We start from the raw sequence: 23,180 nt of genomic DNA, 5'->3' as shown, positions 1-23,180 counted from the left end.
GCAATTGCTCAAGAATAATGTTACCTGCCCAGCCCTGGGAGACCCACCACTGCACCTGGAGTGAGGTAGGGAGGAGGATGACACCTGGGGAAGGAAAGGCCGGGAGGAACACTGCACTGCAATCAGGATGACCAAGAGCAGATGGGTTGGCTCGTGCATCCCAGATAACTGCAGACCCTGCTCTAGAGGCACAGGGCAGTACTGGATCCCAAAAGGATGTCAAGGGTGGAAAGGAAGTAGGGGGCAGGATTTTCCCCAAGCCCAACAAATGAGATCAGAACAGCAATGATCATTTGGGCTGCCAACACATGCAAGTTGGCCACTGTCAGGTTTCTGTCAGTTGAGAAGTGTGGAGAGGGGGAGGAAGGGGAGGCAGGAAGGACACAAGGCTCATGAAAGAACGATGTGCTTTTTTTGGTTGATTTTTTTTGTGTTTTGTTGGGTTTTTTTTCCTAAAGTTTCACAGCTTTGAATAAAAAAAGCACATTTATTGCACTTACGCTTTATTTTAGACAGAGTTAATTTAAATTATGCCCTCACAATCCCCCACCATCCCAAAATAACCCAACAGCCAAGTTTGGTCCATTTTTCCCCCTAGATCCAACATCCATGCCCAGACGATGGGCTTAATTTCTTCTCCTAATGTTCCACTGAACTCCCAAACACACAGATGGATTTCTCTTCAACAAGGGTGAATACACAAATGCAACACAGAATGACATTTATCAAAACAAAACTGGACCATTTTCCAAACTCAAATAAACAACAAAAAAGAAAACATAGTTCTTTTTGTGGTTTACTTGCTCAGAAGTAAATGTCACACAAGGCTTCTTCTAAAGTACAGCTGCTGCAAACATGACAAACCAGACAAAATGACCAGACAGGCCACTGTTGGCTCTTGAGGAGGTTGGGTGAGCTGAACACACTGCTGCTGGATGCTATGAAGCAAATTCCTAGGTAGTTTAGAAGTTTCTAAACAAAAAAAAAAAACCCCAAACCCAAAAAACCCCAAACCAACCAAAAAAAAAAAAAAAAGAGACAAAGTAACCATCACATGTACTTTTAGTGCAGAATTTGGGATAGGTAGAAGGATTCCAGATAGTTCCTGGAACATAAGTAAAATATTTTTATACTTTGTTTTATAGAAGGAATGAACCCAAATTAAAATTGGTCTGATATTTCATATGGACTGTGCATTTAGACATAACTTCATAATTTACAATTACGCCAGAAGTCTTGCCCCAATGAAGAAAAGGAAAAGATCTGAAAAAGCACTACTATCCAAACCCATTATTTTGTCCTTCATGGACAAGTAGGTTAAATATGACACTGATATGTAGGTACTGCCAGAAGTCTACGTAACCAGTTTGAAATTTGAACAAATCAAATTCACACTTACTGGTTATCCCTCAGCTGACAAGACACCTACCATCTCCCACAGTTAATGTGCAATAACAGGAGGTGATCACTGAACAGCAATGGTAAGAGGGAAGAAGGAAGAACTGAGAAAACCTGCTGACATTCCAGAAAACAAAACTTACTGCATTTTCTGGGACAAGGAATTAATTGCATGGTCTGATAAATGTGAACTTTGATTACGTGAGTAGTAGCTGCAAGTTTCTCCTCATCTGGCTCTCATCTACCATCTCATTCCAAGATGCTACAAGAGTGTAACTTTAGGCCTCTTCAGAGCTTTCTTTAATGATCTCTGTGTCTCTGGAGGGAGAGGAAGGCTTACTTGTTTTTAAATTAAATTAACCTCATTAAGTGTTAATAGAGCAGATTTCAAGCAGCGGGTTTACTGTAACCAAACTCGGTATCTTTCAATTTTTAGCTTTGAAATGCTAACAGGTATTCTGGGGAATGGTCTCTGCCCTCCTTGCTGCTTTACAGGAGTTGACCAACTCCAAACTACCAACCTACAGGGATAGCTATATACAAAACTACTTTAGCAGATGTAAACCAAAGACACTGCTCTAATTACAAAGCACCTGGTTTACATTCTGTTGTACTTTTTAAAGTTGCAAAGGCACATGATCATTTGGCAAACTACAAAAACCGTTTTGGGGGATCCCTATGTAAACCACTAAACAGAGGGTCTTGATAGCTCTCTTTTTTAAATGAAAGAGATGTTAGTTTTCATCTGAAATCACACTCCATGTAGTCTATACTCTGCAGCTTTTGAAGCTTCCTCCTTCCACAGGTTCTGACTTAGTAGCTTCTGTGTTAGCATCCTTGAAACTTGAATGCAAACTTTTTCATTTTAACAGCTTGGCTCTGCTCTTCTAATAGTTTATTAGGTAAGAATCATAGAATATGCTGAGTTGGAAGCGACACACAAGGGTCATCAAAATCCAACTCCTGGCCCTACACAGGACACCCCAAGAATCCCATGTGCCTGGGAGCATTGTCCAAATGCTTCTTGAACTGTCAGGCTTGGTGCTGTGACCATTTCCCTGGGAAGCCTGTTCCAGTGTCTGACCCCACCCTGGATGAAGAATCTTTTCCTCATTTTCAACCTAAACATCCCCTGATGCAACTTCAGGCCATTCCCTTGGCTCCTGTCATTGGTCACCACAGAAAAGAGGTGAGTCTCTGCCTCTCCTCTTCCCCTCGAGGAATTTGTGATTACAAAGAGGTCTCCCCTCAGTCTCCTCCAGGCTGAACAGACCAAGTGACCTCAGCTCCTCCTCACACAGCTTCCCCTACACACCCTTCACCATCCTCATGGCCTCCTCTGGACACTAAGAACTCTAGATCTCTATTATTTTGTGGCACCCAAAACTGCCCCAACACAGGGATGTCCGTCCTGCACTGCTGACTCATGTTCAACTCGCCACCAGCCAGGACCCCCAGGTGCCTTTCTGCTCTCCAGCCTCTCGCTCCCCAGTCTGTACACACAGCCAGGGTTACCCATCCCAGGTGCAGAAACCTGGACCTGCCCTTGTTAAACTTCCTATCGTGGGTATGAAGTTGGTGTGAAGTAATGAAGCAGTGAAGAAAGGGATTTCAAATGAATCCCAAAACAACCACCAAGTACAAATGCACAGTAACAAGGCTGCAGTAAACAAAGTTTGTTCCATAAACTTCCATGTAAAATGCATCACAGAAAACTAGAATACTCAGCACCTTCAGAGTGATGCCCTAAGAATCCACCCATGCAGCTGCTTTTTAGCTTGACTGTACCTACAAACTTTGCCTGTCCCACTGTGCTACTGGTGATACTTTTTATCAACAGAGGACATGTTGTCTACAGTACTATGAAGAGTTTGTGCTACACATGCTGCACTCACAGTCAAGAGGGGAATGAAATCAAAAGGCTGCAAAAGTGTGAAATGTCTACATGCTTCTTTGCTAAATTTAGCCACTCCAGATATGAAAGCTTCAATTTGTATTTGTTTGTGAGGTGTCCGGGGATCCGGCTTCCCTCAGCTTTCTGTAAAATGCTGGATGCATTAACATCACCAGACAAACATAGAAGTAAAACTGTTTATGTGTGATCTTCAGGGTACTTTTGCCCCAATTCGGGCATTTGTGGAAAGACATGATATTTATTAACAGTCAGAATTTCACTCATTTTATGTCACAAAAGCCAAATTCAGCCTCTAATTAGCATATACTAATCCAAGTGATGCTAAGATGCCATGGTAAAATGGCAGTATTTGTTCTCAAACATTCTGCATCTCCATCAGCTGCTAGACCATTCAAGTACAAGAAAAGATGATTTTGGGTAAGCATAAAAAGCAGAAGCAGATCCATTTAATGACCTGCATTGTGGCTAGCACAGGTTCTTCCCATGAGAAATTTTCTTGTGTTTTATAAATAAAGATAAAGTTTGGATGTTGTTGGAACAGTGTCCCAGAACTTGGGCAGTGCAGGCCTGGCCAATCAGGCCTGGGGGAAGGCTTCTGACTGACCAATCTGGGTGACTTTTGAGAACTCTATATATGTGATGAAATCAAAACAATAAAGGTCATTCCTTCTTGCCACTGAGAACTGGTGCCTTCATTACTCTGCTAGCTGCTCAACAGCGATACTGCATGAGTTTAGCAAAAAAAAAAAAAAAAGAAAAAAGAAATGACCGGGCTAGTTGTATCTGGGACCATGTAGGACTTAACAGACACAGAAATTACTTTGAAAGTAACCTGGCCTCTACATTCCTGCATTTTGGTTTGAGCTCCACCACAATGCTGTAGTTCTGGCAAATATGCCAGGGGAAACAATCACATACTGAGCAGGAAGGTGTTACAGCTAACAGGCCTCTGTTAACTATGGAAAAGGAAAGGCAGAGGGCAAGGTCTATGCCTGGTTGATAAAGACATGAATAGCTGGGACTGGATACTGGAACTTTTGCAAATGATTATTAAATGCAAGATACTGTAGAGCTAAAAGAAGCAGTATGACTCTCCAGGTGTCTGTCCCAACATGTGCACATGAAATATGTACTCACATTTCCATACTGTGGCATGTGCTTGTGGTTGGGACACCACGAAGAAACTTAAGGAATTTGGGGTAACAGGCATGAATGTACTGGTCATTACAGTTTACTTCCTTCATCTCACTGCTACAGAGATCACTCATTTCTCATCTATTCCTGTTTCCCCACTCACTAAACATCTACAGGGCATCTTTAAGACTGGTTCTGATGGCATGCAAGACATCCAGAAAAACTCCTGAAGGAAAAGATAAAAACAAAAATAATCCTGATTATTTACAAATCACATTTCATCCAAAGTTTTGCATGAGCATCACCTGGGAACTCTTACAGACAAACACACATTACTACAGCTATCTGGAGGGAAACAAACAAACGAGAAAACCAGTAGAAATGCATCCTGAAAGGACTTCTCTAAACAGCAGCCAAACAACTTGCACATTCCTCAGGGAAAAAAGAAACCAAAACAAAACAGAAAAACAAAACTACAAACAAACAAACCCCAATAAAAAAACCAAACCCAGAGATCATGTGTTACTTATAAAGTGCTTTGCATGGACAAGGATAGCAATTTTCCTTGTGCTTTTCCTATGGGCTCAAGAAGCATGTTGTAGACTAATGGGTAATGAATCTTAACCAAAGTAAGTTCATTTTAAGCAAAGACAGAACAAAGTTCCTAACAGACAATCTTCTGCCAGCATGATTTTGTGGAAGGAACAAGGGCTTTTAACAAGCTCTGTGAAACAAACGGGCGTTGAACCACCTGTCCATACTTGTTAACAGTTTCTTTTGAGAGAACATTTACCTCAGTATCCCCGACAGGTACAAATGGGGCCACAGCCTGTAAGGGGCTGGAGCCAAGTGTGGGGTGAAGGAAGCAGTGACTACTTCCCCCTCTGGGAGCCTGTAGCTGGTAAATGCTCTCACCTGCCTGCTGACACCAGTGGGCGAGGCTCCCTCCACCTGGGATGATCACCAGGGAGCACTCTGACTGCACCATCTGCACACCACTGCTCCTCCATCAGCTTCTCCACACTGGAAAGTGGCTATTGCTACTTTTTAAATTCCTGCCAATCTCAATGAGGAAAAAACCTTACAGCATCTGAAGACCCACAGCAGACAAGAAAAAATTTGTGCTTTTTTTTTGTTTTCTTTTTTTTTTTTGTTTTTAAAATGCATCCTGTACACAAAATCAATTCTATTCATGTACCAACATGAATCACTTCATTCTTGTAGTGACTAATAAGTCATTCACTATTGCTATCTTGCTAATGTTTGTGGAATTAATATGAATACACAGTATTTCAGTTTTAATTCCCACTTCAGATTAGTCCGGTCCCTATAGCCCCAGTAAATATTTACTGACAAACGTAACAGACTACCAGCAACACCGCAAAATTCCAGGGTATTAAAAGCACCTTCTAATTCCAATGTGCATTTCTCCCTTCACCTGGGAGCAACCTTCTGCAGGACAGAAACAGTCCAACTTTCCCTAGGGAGGGAAGGACAGCATCCTCACTCGGTACATCCATGTTTAGCATGGACACCACATTCACACGCATTTAACTCCTTCATTGATTTGTCACCATTTTGTTAAACACTCTCCATCTCCTCCCAGCAAAACCTCCCTGCTAGAAGGGGCTCAGTTCTCCTGCCTCACCCAGAGTGGTACAGGGCTGACACAAATCAAATTCTGAAAACTTCTGTCTGAGCTTGAGTTTCTTCCCAATGTGGTCTGCCTTGCCTCTGTACAAATACTTTACAGGTAATACCACATACCAGAGAACTCTGCAAACAGATCACATCACGAGATATTCTACTAGAGGTAAATGATGTGCAGAACTTTGAGTTGTTTTTTTTCCCTGACTGGGTAACTTGTCAAAAAGCTACTAACCATTTGGAAACCAGGACTGGAGGACAGGAAAACAAAGCACTCTAATGGAGATACCGCCACCTTCATCTTAGTTTGCAAAGTGTACAGAAGGGAAAGACAAACAGAAGGGAAGAGATGACAGGGAGGAAAGCAATGAGAGGAGGAGTAGTCAGCGTGGATCCAGCAAGTACCGTTTTGTTTTGATCTAACAACTTGCCATTAGGACAAGATGCTCCACATTTACACACACACTTATCAGAGGACGTTTAGTTAACAGGATAAAAATCCTTTAAAAAAAGCTCTTGAAAGTACCAAAACATGATTTTTGGAATGTCTAATTCTAGGGGGGTTTGTATTTGTATTCAATTCAACCTGAGAACTTTTTTCCTCATTTATGAAAACATTACATATTGGTAAGGTACCTGGCATTAACCTGCACCCTCGTTTAAAATAAAACTTTTAAAGTAGGTACACACACCATTCACAGTCTGTATTGGGATTTCTACAGACTTCAGATGCTGCAGTAGCATCTTTGATAAATACATTGTATCATATGATACCAAAAAAATTAAAGAGAGGACAATCTCGCTACATGTTTTCTTTAAACTTCAGTTTGTTGCTGGACCAACAAAAGAAGGATCAAGCTAATCCTTCAAAAAGATGCACACACCAAGAAAATACTGGAAAAGGAAAAAGGATAAGGATGGTGGTTGTTGTTTGTTCTTTTTAAGAAGTGGTAAAGTAAATCTGAAAAAAAGGTGTAGCAGCATCCCCTTTTCCTTCAGACGAACCTCTCTGCCTTCGGAGTAACATCTCCATCTCACACTGCCCCACACTTTTAATTTTAAAGGAATAAACCCCAGTAATAGAGACAGATTGAGGTGTTTGACACTGCAATGCAGCGAAAAGGGGATACTGCGTTGTCCATAAATCAGTAAGTACACCAGGGAAAAAAACAAAGGATCAGAATGGAAAATGATTCTTTGAAATTAGCACTCATCAGATGTTCAGCCTCTGATGGTTACGCTGTTAGAGGGAGAAAGCCGACCATCCAAAGCAAGTCTCCTAAGTTGCAGCAGCAGCAGCTCCATCCCCTCACGCCCGAGCACCACAGTCCCACCACGAGCTCCCTCTCCTCTCCTCTCCTCTCTCCTGGGAATGATGCCAACAGCACAGGCAGCCACTGCAGGTCTCCGAATGCACGTGGTGGTTTGTGTTGAAGGAGAAACACTGGCAGCAGAAGACTCTGGTTCCCAAAAAGGTACTTTTTCCCATTGTGTTGGACTGGCAGTTCCATTCTGCTCCACTTTTAAGCTTATGGATATCTTTTCTAAGTTACTTTAGGTTTTGCGGAGCAGAATGGAGTTTTGATGTTAAGAAACTGTAGGAACACAAGACTTAAATAACAGAGTGGGTGCTGCCATGGTGCTGTGGCTACTTGAACGCTGCAAATTCTCCTGTAGAGGGAGGACAAGAGCTTGGTTTAAAAAGGTGATTTCAGTTACTAGACTAGTTGAACATCAGGTTGAATATAAAAGATGTTAAAAAAATGCAAACTGTTAAAATTAAAGCACAAGAGAATACACAGTGAGAGAACATTGAATACAGACCCAGCATATTTCACCAACAAAGCAAGCCGTACCCATTCTTCCCAAGAAGGTGAAAGTTCAAGCAAAGTCTAATTCATCATGCATTTGAAAATTAAATGTGTCAGCTTAATTTTACTTTAAGCTCCTTATTGCACATATGATCTCCTGAGAAGCAACAGTTTCACTAAATGCGTCCAACTGCAAACCAGTTTCTGTTCTGTTGTAAAACTAGTTTAATAACAAAGAACTATTTGACACATCCCTTACCCTTTAAAGACTATATACAGTAAAGTGCCTGAATATAAAACCAGTGTTATAGAGTGCTAGGATTTGGTTTAGAGACCAACATAGCAACCTACTGAGAGAAATGTAAGAATGAAGAGATTGTCTACTCAATCCCAGAGCAGAAATTAGGCCTCACTACATCATGATCACCTCTGTGCTTCCTTCAGAATTACTGCATAAAAAATAATTATATGCAGTGTTTTCACATGTGATGATGTCCTGAAATTCTACATAATTTATTTAGTGTCACCATGTCGTGAGACACACTGGTAGTCCCACTTCTGAGAGGATGCAACCACAGCACAGAGTAAAATTGCTGCTCAAAGTCTTTAAGGAGTTTGACAGAAGATTGAATAGAAGCTGAATCAAGATACCAATCCTCTTAATCCTATACTTTAGCCAAAAAAAATTTCCCTGCCACCCACAAAGAAATTGAGTTCTATAGGATTTTTAGTGAGTGGTGTCCAATTATGCATAATCAAAAGAACTCGGGAGCAAGAGAAAAGAAACACATATAATTTGCCCATGCTGGGTTTCATATGAATTTTGGGTTAGTTTATGCCCCTTTCTTGACAGCATTCCTCAGAGCTTTCCTAATAGTGAAGGAGTGATAAGCAGACATAAGAGAGCCTCTGTTCTGGTCAACAGAAGTGTATTGAATGCCATTACATTCAAACAACTGCTCCCTATCTGGTGTCCTTCCATCTTTTCAAGAGTGACTGTATTGTTGGTTTTGTTTTTTCTGAAGATTCTTATTCTGAGTATTGGAAACAAAACAGAAACATCCCTACAAACAAAATTCTAGGCTTATAGCATTAATTCTGTGGAAAGTCTGGCTCTCTAAAGAGGAGAACCAAGAAGAGTCATCTGCAGTCTGCACTAGGAGGGAGAAGAAAAGGCATGGGTGGAACAGCTGACCCAGTTCTAAGGAAACTTGAAGAAAGCAGGGAAAGGGCTCTGTGTGTTGTAGGAAATGAGAAGGGAGTACACCTGAAGTCCAAAGTGAGGGTGGCACAGGGAGCTGTGACAGACCTCAAGCTCTGTGTGTCTTTGCAAACTGTGGTGGCAGGCTTAAGTTGTAATGACAATAGAATAAAAGCTTCATGACTGATCTAATTGCCTATTTTATTAGTTCTACCAACAGCTGAAACTCTTGCTCTAAATACCCTAAATATTGGATCATTTTTTCTTGATTCTTTCTGCTGCATTTCACTGACCTCCCAACTCTCTTCACAGTATCTTCCAGAAACACCTCAAGTTTCATACACCTCAAGTTTTCTTTTAAGAGGACAAAAAAGTCATCAAGTATTGCCTGTGAGGCCAATTTTTAAGAGTGACATTCATGCTTAGCTACACTTTCAAAACATGCTCTATTTAATTTATTTTTCAGTCTGCCTTTCTAAACTGCTGATTAAAGATCAATTCATAAACAAGGGGTTGCTCCCTCATTACTCATCTTGTCCTTCTGCCCATTTCTAGTAATAATTCAAATTTTATTAGTCATATAGGGATTTCAGAAAAAAAAAAAAGAACCTTTAATTGGGAAAGGGCAATGGAAAAACAGGATCAGAAGTCAAATATTTGAGATAGAATGGTAGCTTTAAGAAGGCAATTTTCAGACTTTCCTGCCATTTAAACAAAACCTTAGCAAACACATTTGCTTTGACAAGCTAATGCTAAATCTCCCCTTTCCAAATTGCAGTGTTAATCTGATCTCCAATCAACAGGCGACCAGAATAGGTAAAATGATCATCTAATAACAGCATTATGTTGGTTTAATGTGTATAAAATGCACTTACCACTAACAGCTTTCCCTAGGTGAGGTATGCACATGGCTATACCCATCCACATCAAGTTATAAAACCACATGCTTAGCAACTTGCTACGTGGAAAAACCAGATATTTATATCCATTGTGAGCTAGACATCTGAGGTGCTTTTTATCAAGCAGAACTTTGACTGGTAGCAAAGCAATTCCCTTCCAAAGGATGGATAGCATCTGAAAATACACTCTTCTTACAAACCTCTTTCAAGCCAGCTACTAAAGTCTTTCCATGCTCATCTCATGCAGAGCAAGTGGAAACTATTTTAAATGCACACTTTCAAAAAATCTGTACTAAAAAGATGATCAAGATGTTTCATGTTGCCTCCAAACAACATACTATAAAGGCATGTTTTGAGTGAACCTGCTGTCCCTGATTCCTGGAAGGATTTAAGATGCAGCTACCATTCTATACTCTCACAAAATTTTAAATCACCCAAATTCATGAGGTTACTTAGGTATACACACAGCATCTTAACTGTACTCCTTATCCTGGGGTAGATGCCATGTTTCTCAAAAGAATCATCAGGAGAAGAATGGTTCCCTTCCATGTCTGTGTCAGCCTTTTCTACTGAAGTACAAACTGACTGACTGAAGGGAAACACCAACACCTTGCCTGGATTACATTCATAGACACAGAAAAAAAGGAGGTAGTTTTCTGTGGGATCTTGTGCTGATCTTTTGTGTGGATACTATCCACTGGGTAAATAAAAATTTGAAACATGTTGAAGGTAACAAGACAGATTTTGTTTCTGTACTGATATGTAGGGAAATAAAATAAAAAGGAATCTCACCTAGTATAAATTACTCCTCCAGAAAAACCTAGGATCCTACAGGCCTGTTTTCAGAACCAAGAGGTATCTGTTTCTAAACAACATAGCTGAGTTGCACCTTTGAGAACTCTGACCCAAATCCACAGGTGCAGTTAGGAATCTTCATCCCACAGATATTCCCAAATCTCATTGAAGCAGCAATTACAAACTACAGAAACTAAACCTCTAAATGCCTCTCTGGCAGATAAAGTCAATGATCCACAAAACACAGCCTCCTTTTAGGCTTCATAAAATGTTTAGTGAGAAGCTAAAATCACATTGTGGCCACAGACCCCAAAACGCTCAGTGTGTAAGAACAGGTGACACAGGAAGAATGTACTGACCATACAGCAGGAAATGGGGCCAAATGTGTCTAAGGATGGCAGCACTTTTCTCCCATAACTGTAGTTCCTATAGCACAGATGATAATCTGAACAACAAGGATAATACCACTCCAAGGAATAACTGGTTTGAACTGATCTGGCAGACCTGAACAAGAATAAGCCTGGGCAGGGCAATGGTGATGGTTCTGCACTCGCTGCAACTCCCTGTGTGGGATGTCCCATTTCTAGATTCTGCAGGAGACCCAGTAGCATCCTCTTGCTGCGTACTGAATACCATACCCCACAGCTTTGGAAGAATTCCTCATCACTGCTAGAATAAATATATAAAATAAAGAATGAGGAAGGAAAACAAAACTTAAGTCCTGTTTTCATTTTAAGAGAAACCTGTCCAAATGAGGTGAAGCTACTAGGAAGATAAGAAACAGATTTTCTAAAACAGTAACAACTTTTGTCCTCCATAACTATTTCCATAGAGATTTCAACAGCTAAATTTTCTTGACTAAGAAAATGAGAAAGTTCTCCAACTATTCCAACAGCAGAAGCTAAAAAGACCATTATAATCAATCCAGAAAGTGTAAAAATTGCCTATATCTCTTCAAGCTCTCTCAACCTGCTTCCCAGTTTAAAAGGCTCAGTTGCCAGACAGCAGAAAAACAAATCTTTTTGGAATTCCTGATCTATTTCAAAAACCTATTGCTAGCAACATGCAAACTTCTCCATGAGTATGTAAATCAGAAGCCACTAGGAACACTCCTTGCCCCTGAAGTCCTAACAAGAGCAGCAATAGCTTATTTCCTATGCATAGTAATCTGTGAAAATTAACAGTGTAGCAGTTTACACCAAGTGAAACCACATAACTCATCTCAAAACATGCAAGAACACTGTCAGTACATCTTTTTTTCATATCTGACAATAAAGACTGATATAACCTGAGCCACTGCTCTGATGCACTTGTTCCAGAGCAACACTCCAGAGAAAAATACAGTCTCCAAAGCGAGCTGGCAGGATTTTGGTAAGGTGTCTAACTTACTCCTACCTAGCCAACTAGCAGCTTTTACATAGAAGTGAAAAAAATCAATTTGTCACTGAAGAGAAGCATGTTCAGTGTATTCTTAACACTATTAAAATAATTAACACCTTTCATCTTAACAGAATTCATGGTATAACACTGATTTCCATGAAGAAAACTGCTTTTTCAAATCTTCTTTTCCTATTATGGGTGTTAGCAGCATTTTTCTCTTAAAGCACTTGGTCATGCTTGAGATTTAAGATTTTTTTTTTTAAATTTTGAAATCCGTGTTAATTGAAGGATACAGGCACCATTAGCAATAATAGCCTTGCAGCTTGGCAAAGGCGGATTCAGAATTTCTTTGTTGCATTGTAACAGAACATTTGGAGATGGTCTGAACTATAGGAGGTCAGAATACTTAGGGAAAAACATAACGTAAAAAAACCCCAACCCATATCACCACTCTCCTGCAGGAAGAGATGTTTCCTCAACAGCACTACTTTAAACTTCATCTATCAATGTAAGAGTCACATATTATTCAGGGTTTTCTTTGGATTCTGTGTTGTATCTGCTCCCTTCTGCCGACCACAATAAAGTTTTGATTGTGTTCAGCCTTGAAGCTAATTTCATTTTTCCAAGTGTTTCCCACATGAATAGCACGACTAAATGAAGAATCTAAAGCTTATTGCTCAAATATAATGACCTCAACTGAAGTAAAAAACAAAAAAACCAACAACAAAACCCCAAAACAACACAACACCATAGCTTGAGTAGATTAAAATCAAATACACTCCTGAGTAACTAATTCCAGTCAATAAACTAGGCAAAAATGACACCGACGACCTGGAGAAGATTTTTGCTTGTTTTGAAGTGACCTTTCCCATGTCTCTTAGGTGACATTACAGTTCCTGTGCCAGCTGTTCCCAGGGCACTCGTTACCAACAGAGACTCTGTGCTCAGAACATTCCATGCCCAGGGTTAGGAAATGAGTCTTTGTTCTCTCAGTAAACCTAACAGAGCTGCTAGGAACTGTGAACAAACACCTTGCACTCACAGGACACAGCAGCACACAGACACACAGGCACATGCTTTCACATTTTGTCTCAGTGCACTGGAAACCCACCGTATCCCCCTGCTTGGATGGGTGTTTTTGGAGAAGCACAAGCATATAGACTAAAATCCTCTGTCTGGAAGCCAGCCCGGTTCAATGAGGGCTCAGATGCACTGCGGTGAATTTTTGGCAATGACCGGGCCAGAAGCTCAATGGAGGCAAGAATCTAAAATATAGAAAATAAGTGATCAAATCTGTTGTTCCAAAGCTGTAACACTCTCTCTTCAAACCAAAGGTACGACATCGGTTAACTACCAAAAGATATTTAAACACAAATTAAAAAGAGGGTTTTTAAAATATAGCTTACTGCATTGCACTCTTGATGTTTACATCCTAAGAAAGTTGAAAAGGACAGCTGGGGAATTTTCAACTTTAAAAAGACCCACTGATTCCCTCTGTAAACACAGTGAGAACACTTGCTTTCTGTTGGGCTCCTTGTCTATGCACTACTACCTGTGCCTGCCTTCTCTGCAAACAAATCTAGCTCTGCCAGCATTTTGCTCAATAACATTTACCAAAGAGTCAGCAGGGGGAGCTCCTTATCTTTTGAAAAATATTTGGTTACATTCAAAACACAAAAAAATCAGATTTTTGCCCTCCTCCCCCTCAAGCTTTTTGAACCCAAACCTTTCTCAGCAGGCACGATAAAAATCAAGTTTTGTGGCAAAACTATTGGTTTCCCTTCGTGAAGCTTGGGGAGAGCAAGGACAGCAGTGTAAACATTTCTGAAATCATACACCAAGTACTAATTTGTGTGTCTAACTGTCACTATTACTTTATCTCCCAGCTGAAACTTTCTCCAACATGTAAATGCTTTTCCAAATATACAGGTCATTTTAATACCCGTGTTTTGAAATTAAAATAAGCATTTCTAGTTAAACAGAACCAACCAAGTACTGAACCAGTGCTCTTATAAAATCCTGCTATGGCACTAGTCAAAAAAATTTGGGACTGGCCAGTGAGTTCACAGCTTTGAATTGTGAAGTCTGTTGAGAGCTGAAGAGGAGCATTTCTCACCTGTGGAAAAAGGGGTCTCTCATCTCTTTTCTTTTTTAAGCATTCTGCCATTAGTCTCTTCATAGCTTTTGGACAGTTGCTCCGTACTTTGCTGAGGTCTGGAGAAAGGTATCCTCGTCCCACCATGAAAATTATCTTTAAGGGAAAAAGAGATGAAAGAGGAAGGAGCTGAGTTGGTAAAATAAACAGTAACAAAAGGTGAATATTTTGCTAGACTATTTCAGTTCCAGCAGCAAGCTTTCTACTCCCAGGAAACATTATCTGGTATTGAAATTGCTAAATTTCTTACAGTAACGCTTGCTAACCTATTCAGTACAGAGAAAAAAATTAGATCTTTCCTCCTCCTCAGAGAGATTTCTGTGAAACTTGAACACTAGTAAATGGTTACCATTTATAGCGATAACCATCTAAGGAACGGTTCTTGAGTGTCAAAAACTGACAAAAAAAAAAAGAATCAGCAACTCTGTGGCAGGAACAGAATGTCTAAAAATAAGTATTCTGTAAAAAGAAATATTCTGCTTTATATTGTAAATCAACAACAACATCATGCTGAAAGGTATTTTGAGAAATATGGACTTTGGATATGAAAACCTCTTACTTTCTGAGAATGAATTCTATCATATACTTTTCCAACACAAAAGCTTATTCTTGACATCTGACCAACTCCCCCACTCCCACAAAAAACAACCCACACAAAAGAAAAAGAGAAACTGCCTCCCTTCTCTAGAAGAAGAGACAGACAGACCTGGTATTTTCACAGTAATTTTTTAAACATGGAAGGTTTCTATTTCACCTAAGGATAAAATCTATGCATAAACCAAAGTAAACTGATAGGAAGCAGAAAAACAAAACCTAAATATGGTTAATCATCTCTTGTATATATAAAAAACCATCAAACATGATCATGTTAAGCCAAGGTCAATTGCAGTATGGTTTGAGTACTGCAGTTGCACAGACACTAAAAAGCCCTTCCTTCCAAACTAGCTAATCAAAGATCCATTCAAGCTGCAGCAGCAATCATTGCCTTTTCTGAGTACTCAGACAGAGCCAGCAGGTGTATCATACCTTCTATCTAATGAAGTGTAACTATTTCCTACCTTGACACTGGGGAAAAAACCCAACAGAAAACCCTCACATCTCAAGCATGCTATACGTGTTATTTATGCTAACACAATCCTGGTCCTTTTTTAACTTTCTGCTTCAGTCACATCTGTGTTGGCATCAAGGAAGAACAGAAAACTCCCATATGGTTTCTTAAGAAATCCCCATGTGTCAGAGCAGGATTTCATAGTAGAGACTTGCATACTGCATCCCTTACCTCTGCTGCAATCAGACTTACAATAATCTAGCAGTTAGTATTCTCTAAATAATTGCACAAGCTGAAGTCAGTCACAATTCAGTATTATTTATGTTTCAAGTACTTTCTTTACAAATAATATATGGGCTAACATTTTATTTTAAACTAAAGGGAAGAGTATCACTAGAAAAATCTGCTAAAGTGAGAGGAACACTCTTGAGGTATAACAGGAATGACACTTTGCTCACTAAGAATCTTGGTTGTGCCATAGTAGCTGATGTAAATGCACCAGAGAGTGAGGAATATTTACAACTTTTCAGATAATAGACAAGGAGTGACAAGACTCAAGGCATTAGATCACATCTTATATGTTGGCTTCACTTGCATTTTAAAATTTGTTTCATCACTTCATTGTAAGCACCTACATCACTGGGTTCATCTTTCAGATCTCAAAATGTACAAGCTAAACAAGGCCAAATACAGTTTTTAGAAGGCTGGATCCATCTGGCCAGTAATACAGACATTTCCCTTCTTTCAAAAGGCAATATCAAAATCATAAAGAAAAAAAAAATAAAAAGGAGTCACTCCAGATTTGATGAATTGGGATGAAGTGTTCTGGCAGATATGGAAGCAGCCTTATAAAATGGCATTCACAGATGAACGTTGCTATGGTTTCAATTCTCAAGTACTGACAGTGAAAAAACAAGGCATGAGGACACAGAAGCAACATAAATACATCCCTGCTCAGACACAGAAGAGTTTATACCAAAGATCTTGATGCATAGATACTATTTTCAGATTAGACAGAAATAATGCATCAGGTATGCCTTCCCAAACATGTCTATCCTGTGGAGATATATTACAGCGTGTGGGATCATTAAGATTTAAGGAATATTTGTTCACAATTAAGTAATCTTCTTACAGGATTTTCACACCCTGCAAAGTCATATACTCCATCAAGGAGGATTTGAGAAATGCTGATATCCTGCAATTCAGTTAGATGGTGCATGCTCTCTCTAAGTTGAAGTGAATATAAAACATTTGGTGAGATGACTGCTGTTCTGTTTTGTCAGTCCTGTAGCTGCAGTATTTATTATTCACTGCAAGTGAGGGGAACAAGAGGAATAACTGAACAGATATATGGGGGATCATTTTGCCTTTGCAGAACTATTCTAATCTAGATTACTATTAAGTAATCTGCTCTCTCTCTAATAAGTATCCTGGCAACCAGTTCAGAAAATATAGACTTCAAAAAACAGGAACACAAAAAACACCTCAAGAGAAGTAAGTAAATTGTCACTATGTGGCTGAGGCAGATCTAGAAAATACAGAAATGTCATCTCACAGCATCAGAATCAGAAACACCAAACATACAGAACATCAGAAAATTCACCACCCAAGGCTGAATTGATCTGTTTCAGGTCACACTTGGCACAAGTCAGTGCCTCCCCTTACCTGGTCCCTGTTGTTGATGTTGGAGTATGGCAACTGTCCAGTCATCAGTTCATAGAGAACAATCCCAAATGCATACACATCTGACTGAAAGCTATATGGGTTTTTATCTTGCATCCTAATAACTTCTGGTGCCTGTATCATAAAAGGCAAAAATTAGTTTTTGCTATTTCTCTATACCTCACATACCAGGAACAAAACATGGACTTGTCCAGGGTACAGGTGTAAGGCCCACTCTTGCTTTCAGATATTACTGGGTCCTAAAATAGAGTGGATGTTGACTCAGTTCAACTTGGTGATCCCTTTTATTCCTCTATGACAGAACAAAATGACCTTGTCCAGGCTGAGAAGGTATTTAGAACTAGAATTCTAATGACACTGAAAATAACGTCAGCTAACAGAGCTTCAAGGTTTTCCAGGCAGAAAAGGAAGAAGTAGAGCTGCACAGGAGATTGCAGTATGAAGTAACTATCCTTGAATCCTTGAAATTTAAAAGCATCTTACTTTTCACTGAGTTAGTTCCTCTACTCTTTTGCAGAATGTTTTGCAAGGCTTTTCTCACCTTCTCCTCAACCCTGGATTAATGATACTCATTTTCCTTAAGCCACCATTTTCATTTCAGTTTAAACCTCAGAATAAAGGATGGAGACACTAAAGCTTTTCTGCTGACTACTGGAAAACATATGCTTAAAGAAGAACTGAAAAACATTCATTTACTTCTTCATATTACTGCTTGTCTTTTCCAGCTTAAGCCAGCTTGTATATGTCAGTGCCAGAGGGATAGGAGTAGAAACTTTGGCCAAAGGTAAATAAATGTGTTGAAACAAGCTCACCACTTCTCCCTTGCTTACCATCCATAGAATGGAACCAGACAACTGTTCAAACTGCTGGGATCCACTCCATCGTGATTTCACTGTAGCTAGACCAAAATCACCTATTTTTACTGTGAGGTCTTCGTGGAGAAAAATATCTAAGGGGGGAATGTTAAGGGAAAACAGACAAGCAGAGCTGGCCCTGTCCTAAAAGAACAATAAACAGCTACAAATTTGCAACATGAAATGACAGTTTTAACCATTCACCATCACTGAAGAAGGTTTTCTTATCACTCATGTTTTAAGCAAGCAGCATAGTGAATTATGGCATTTAAGGGTTACATAAGTAATGACTGGGCCAGTGCTGAACAGACCATGGCCAGGTGGCTTTCTTGAAGTGCCAAGAATGAGAAAAGCTGAAAATATTCCTTGAGCCAACTCACGTAACCTTTCATTATATGAAGAAAGCAAAGGATGCAAAAACATCTTTGTGATACCACACTGAAACTCCCTCTGTTTTTGTAATCAAATCAAAAGACACAGTAAGCACCTCTTATTTTGCTACTAGTGATATTACCCCTACTCAATGAAATTTCTATTTGGCAAATATTCACACATGAACAGCTTTTCACACCAGTAAGTTAATTTCTGGCAGAAAAAAAAGGAAGAAACCAGGAATGCTTTCACTTTCCAGAATTACATCTCTGGGAAAGGATACTATTACTCTTGAGGTCTCTGTGGATGATTGACTTGGCATGCAAATAACTGAAAAGGAAAATGACAGATTAGGTGGGGTTAAATATTATTTCACTAATCAACAACTCAAAATTCACTGCACCACTGAAATATAAATTCTGTACACAAACTGCTCATATTTATGAAAGTAGTAAAACTCCAGTTACCCATGACAGTTTCTGCAACATTCACAGGAAAAAAAAAAAGCTTGTATTTCCAGCTCAAATCAGATGCTACTGATGAATAACAATTATGCTCCAACTTCTGCTTTTCAATTCTAACTCAATATTCCCAATAAAATCTTCAGTAGTTTTCACATGCAATTCCATGCTGAAAGTTCTGCCTCCCAGCCTTAACAGTGACTGTCAAGCTCACTTTGTGAGCTAGCCACAGCTTTAGGTAAGGTGTTTCTAAATTGCAGGAGCTGAATGTGCTTCCCAGTCTCCATGTGTACTCAGGTATACTGACTGCTTTTTAGTAGAGGGTTGGAAAAAAGATGCCCTGATTGCAGCCTGGATGAGCAGATGGTAGGGAACACAGAGGAGAGTGCTTGCCCCACAGCACAGACAGAGGCTGCATTAGGCAACTAGACCCCCATGGCTCTTTGTTTAGTCAATGAGATTGGCACAGAACTGCTGGAAAAGCCCCAGTTTGTGTCTCTGCTTTGAATGATGTTCATAAAACAGCTTTTGCATCTTCCCTACCTACAGATGGGGCCTGGGGAGATGCACAGGCTAACAGAAGGCTAAGGGTGGTTGCTGCAAACACCTCCACACCTCTTGACTGAAAATGTAATGGAATACATAGAAAAATGGCACAATGAGCTACAATCATCATAGTGGGTTTTCATCTGGAGTGCGATTTCTCTGGTCTTACAGCATTGTACTGATTTTGACACATAATATTTGGCTGGTTTTGTAAATTCTATCTCAATGGCCCTCTATGGGAGTAAGGATTATATCCAATCCCTAGAACAAAATAGGTATGTTCTCTTCAGATGTTGAAATCCGTTACTTAGAGAGCTCTGATACTTTCACCAAATGCTCTGATGATTGAGACAGGACCCTGGGCTCAGTAAAGTGAGCAGAGAGCTAGCCTTACTTGTCAATGTCAGCCAGAGTGTGAAGGGGACAAGTCAACATTGCCCCAGTGCTCATTTGCAGACAAGTAATTCAATACTTACTCCATGCCTTGTGCAGTCTGTCGTGCAATATCAATTAGCTTGATCATTTCAAATTTGGTCTCAATGATGTGTAGATGGTGATACAAGCTGGACCCTTCACACCATTGTGTAACAATAGCCAACTGGGGTTTTGTTGAATAACCCATGAAAAGCAGGATATTCACATGTCGTGTTTTCCTGTTTACACAAAAATAAGAATCGGGAGGAAATCAGGTAGATCAGGAGACCAGGAAAACCCAGGCAGATCTATCACAGTGTAGATGCAAATTTCATTAAGTTCTGTCAAAAAGATGAAGAGATTCCCAAAGCAGCACACCTTAGAAAGTGTCTGCTTCCACAACTATGAGCTTAGAGATTTTGGACGTAACATTTTCTTGGGAAAAAAGGCTGACCATCCCCTTTCATCATGTAGCTTATTCAGGATGTTTCTGCAGCACAGATGCCCAACTCAACACATCACGTTTCCAGGGGCAAAAACCTCCTCTCTATTTTGATTCTTACAACAGAATTATGATCGGCATTGCTCAAGATCGTACTTGGATGTAATGCTCCTTCCTGATAAATATTCATCACACCATGCTGGTGGTTTTCCTTTCTAGAGCTGAACTCAAACCAAATACCTCCTTTGAGACAGTAAAAGCAACAAACATGAGAAAAGGAAATCAAGAACTGACTTTATCAGAAATAAATTTAAAAAAAAACTTAAAGAAATTAATGCTACTGAACAGAAAATATTAAACAACAGATAATATGGGCAGTACTGTAGCTGAAAACCAGCCATTAGTTATGCTCTCCTTCAATTTCAAAAGGTGAATGAGAGGAAAGAAAGGCCAACAGCTCACACTTGGGCTTGACTGTCTCCTGGAGGTAGTAAAATAGCAAAAAACAGTCCTGAGTGTTTGGACATATATGTATTGACAAACAGATACAGGGAAGGACTAGCAGTGGGTACAAAGAAATACTTTCAAATGGCAAGTTATTTTTTCTGCCTGAAGCATCATCACGTAGGAGTGAGACCAATGTGTTCTAATGGAAATCTAAAATTCAGTGATTAGTGAAGCACAAATTTACACACATTATTTTACGCCATTAAAAATATTCTTACCTGAGCACTCCTACTTCATTTTTGAAAGCCTGTAACTGTTGAGGTGTGGGTGCCGTAACATTCAACATTTTCACTGCCACATCACCTTTAAAACAGCAATTTTTAGTAAGTGCCATTGATACATACTCCTCTCTTGAGGAAATGCTATACAGAAAAGCAGAAATTTTGGGATACTCTGTTTTTTAGCATACATGAAAAAAATCACTACAATTTTAAAATAAGTAAATATGCAGTAAAATGTAAAAAATACTATTCTTACTTTACTCTGAGAAATCTCTGAAGAAATCTCTGAGAAAACTCTGAAGCCAGTTCTATTAAAATACACATTTTAAATCCTCATTCATCAAGATGGATACTTCTACCTTTGTAATAGCTATGTTTGATCTTTACCCTTCTCAATTCAGAAGAACATGCAAGAGTTGAGTTTCTAAGCAATATGAAGTTCTTACACTAGTTACTTAGCACACTAGTTATTAATTTAAAAATCATCTTTACAGCCCTTCACTGCACTCTCCCCATGATGTCCATGTCTCTCTTGTTCTGAGGAGCACAGAATTAGACATTCCAGGAGTGGCCTCACCAGAGCTGAGGAGGAGAATTGCCTCCCTTAACCTGCTGGCAATGCTTTGCCTACTGCAGCCCAGGACACCTTCTGTGTGGCATGGGCACACTGCTGGCTCCCATCCAGCCTGGTGCCCACCAAAACCCCAGTGTTTGTGGGAAGCCACTGTCCAGCTGGCTGTGTCCTGGCAGGCACTGTGACCTCCTCAAGAACAGCTGTTTGCCACGATGGCCACATACCATGCCACTTTCCTTTGTAGACTGTTCCAAAGGATCCTGATCCTATCCTCTGTCCGACTGTGATCTGTCCATCTGGTATCTCCCAGTCATCACTTGAATCCCGTCGACCAAGAGTTTTCTTTGTGAATGAGCAAAAACAATAAAAAGGAAGAAAACCAGTGCATTAATGTCTCTGAAAACAGCTCCTTTGTTGAAAATTTCCCATCAGCATTTCCCATCATTAATGTCCTAAAAGGATTTTCTTGTTCAGATGTTGTCTTTTGACTTTTAAAGTCAGCCATACTCAAAACCACAGGACACAGGTATATCAAATTACCACCTGGCATGAAATATTTGCAACAGCTTTCTGGCAGTGTTAAAGCCAAAAAATATTAAGAAACGTTTACCAAAAAGAAAGTAATATTTGATTTTAAATTCTTAATCATAATACTAAACCATCCAACTGGATGTTTTTATGTATCATTACGTAAAAATTTGTTACATACATTCATTTCTTTGAAAGTCTAGGAATCATGGTGGGAAAAGTTAAGCTGTTATATGAAGGGAAACTGGCATTACAATACGAAGCACACCAGTAAAAGTGAGTTTAGTCAATTATTTAAATTATTTATATATCAGTCCCACAATTATTTACTGGTTTAAAGTGGTTTAAAAGTGGTCATACCACTCTATTATTTATCAGTTTAACATCCTTGATCATTGCCATTCTCATCTTCAAACTAATTTAGAAAACTTGGATGAAAGAAAACTGACAGGAATGTTGTGTAATATTTCTACAGAAGAATAGAGCTGATCTTTCCCTTACCATTCTGTTTCTGTCTTCTGAGGATGAGGATGATTTCCTTTCCCGTTGGGGTCCTGGTGATTTCTGTAACGCTTTCACATTGGTTAGTGACCCGGGCAAAGAAGCAGGAGGTGTTGCAGACAAGCCTGCAGCTGAGCCTAAATTTCAGAAATAGGATAGTTTTATCTGTAAGAATCCAGTTTACAAGAATGTATTGATAGTAGGTGCAAGAATTGTGTTTAAGATGCAGTATCTCTAAACATCAATGTAAATGTTAAGAGAGAACAAACATACACAGGAATTTTGTCCTAATATTAGGTCAGTGCTCAAGTCTCAGATCTCAGGAAGAGACAAGTCTATAGCAAACATCCCTGTAAAGACAGTTCCCAGTCTCTTCTTCATGAATTAACAAAAGGACAATGTCTTTTTATGTAAGAAAAAAATACTTTAAAACGTATTTTTTAAATTTCATCGGTTTCTTTGAGAAGAACAGTAGCATTTTAGTTAGCAGCATCTACCTCTGACATTTCTTGTAGCTTAGCTTTTAGGAACTCAATAAATAGCTGAAATACCATACTTTGGAATCAAAATAGCCTGAATGCAAATAATCGAAACGTTTTCTGATTGAGTCTCCAAGTGCCACCTGAAAATCATTTGGCTGTTTTAAAGCTATCTGTTAGCAGAGAACTATTATTTTAAAAAAATTAGACTTTAG

At 39.5% G+C, this 23,180-nt stretch overlaps 1 protein-coding gene across 3 annotated transcripts in view; it reads right to left on the bottom strand.

The window, feature by feature from the left end:
- Positions 1–4,056: 4,056 nt before the first annotated feature.
- The window catches only part of BRAF (B-Raf proto-oncogene, serine/threonine kinase), a 74,902-nt gene continuing 55,778 nt past the window's right edge, over positions 4,057–23,180 (bottom strand). For 2 of the 3 annotated variants that reach the window (XM_085049518.1, XM_085049519.1), the window contains exons 10-19: positions 22,487–22,623; positions 21,682–21,799; positions 20,881–20,965; positions 19,776–19,952; positions 18,576–18,622; positions 17,897–18,015; positions 17,049–17,180; positions 14,297–14,431; positions 13,292–13,445; positions 4,057–7,765 (exon numbers count right to left, since the gene is read on the bottom strand). In XM_085049518.1, the coding sequence (XP_084905644.1) occupies positions 7,743–7,765; positions 13,292–13,445; positions 14,297–14,431; positions 17,049–17,180; positions 17,897–18,015; positions 18,576–18,622; positions 19,776–19,952; positions 20,881–20,965; positions 21,682–21,799; positions 22,487–22,623 (1,127 nt within the window). In that variant the 3' untranslated portion in view covers positions 4,057–7,742. Of the gene's footprint in view, positions 7,786–13,291; positions 13,446–14,296; positions 14,432–17,048; positions 17,181–17,896; positions 18,016–18,575; positions 18,623–19,775; positions 19,953–20,880; positions 20,966–21,681; positions 21,800–22,486; positions 22,624–23,180 lie in introns of all 3 variants that reach the window. The other variant, XM_085049520.1, reaches the window with a different exon arrangement.

This window comes from Lichenostomus cassidix, chromosome 1Ab (genome assembly GCF_008360975.1).
Source record: "Lichenostomus cassidix isolate B80296 chromosome 1Ab, HeHo_3.0, whole genome shotgun sequence".
Lineage (NCBI taxonomy): Eukaryota > Metazoa > Chordata > Aves > Passeriformes > Meliphagidae > Lichenostomus > Lichenostomus cassidix.
The sequence above is the reverse complement of the archived record's forward strand: the minus strand, read 5'-3'. Positions and strand labels throughout refer to the sequence as shown.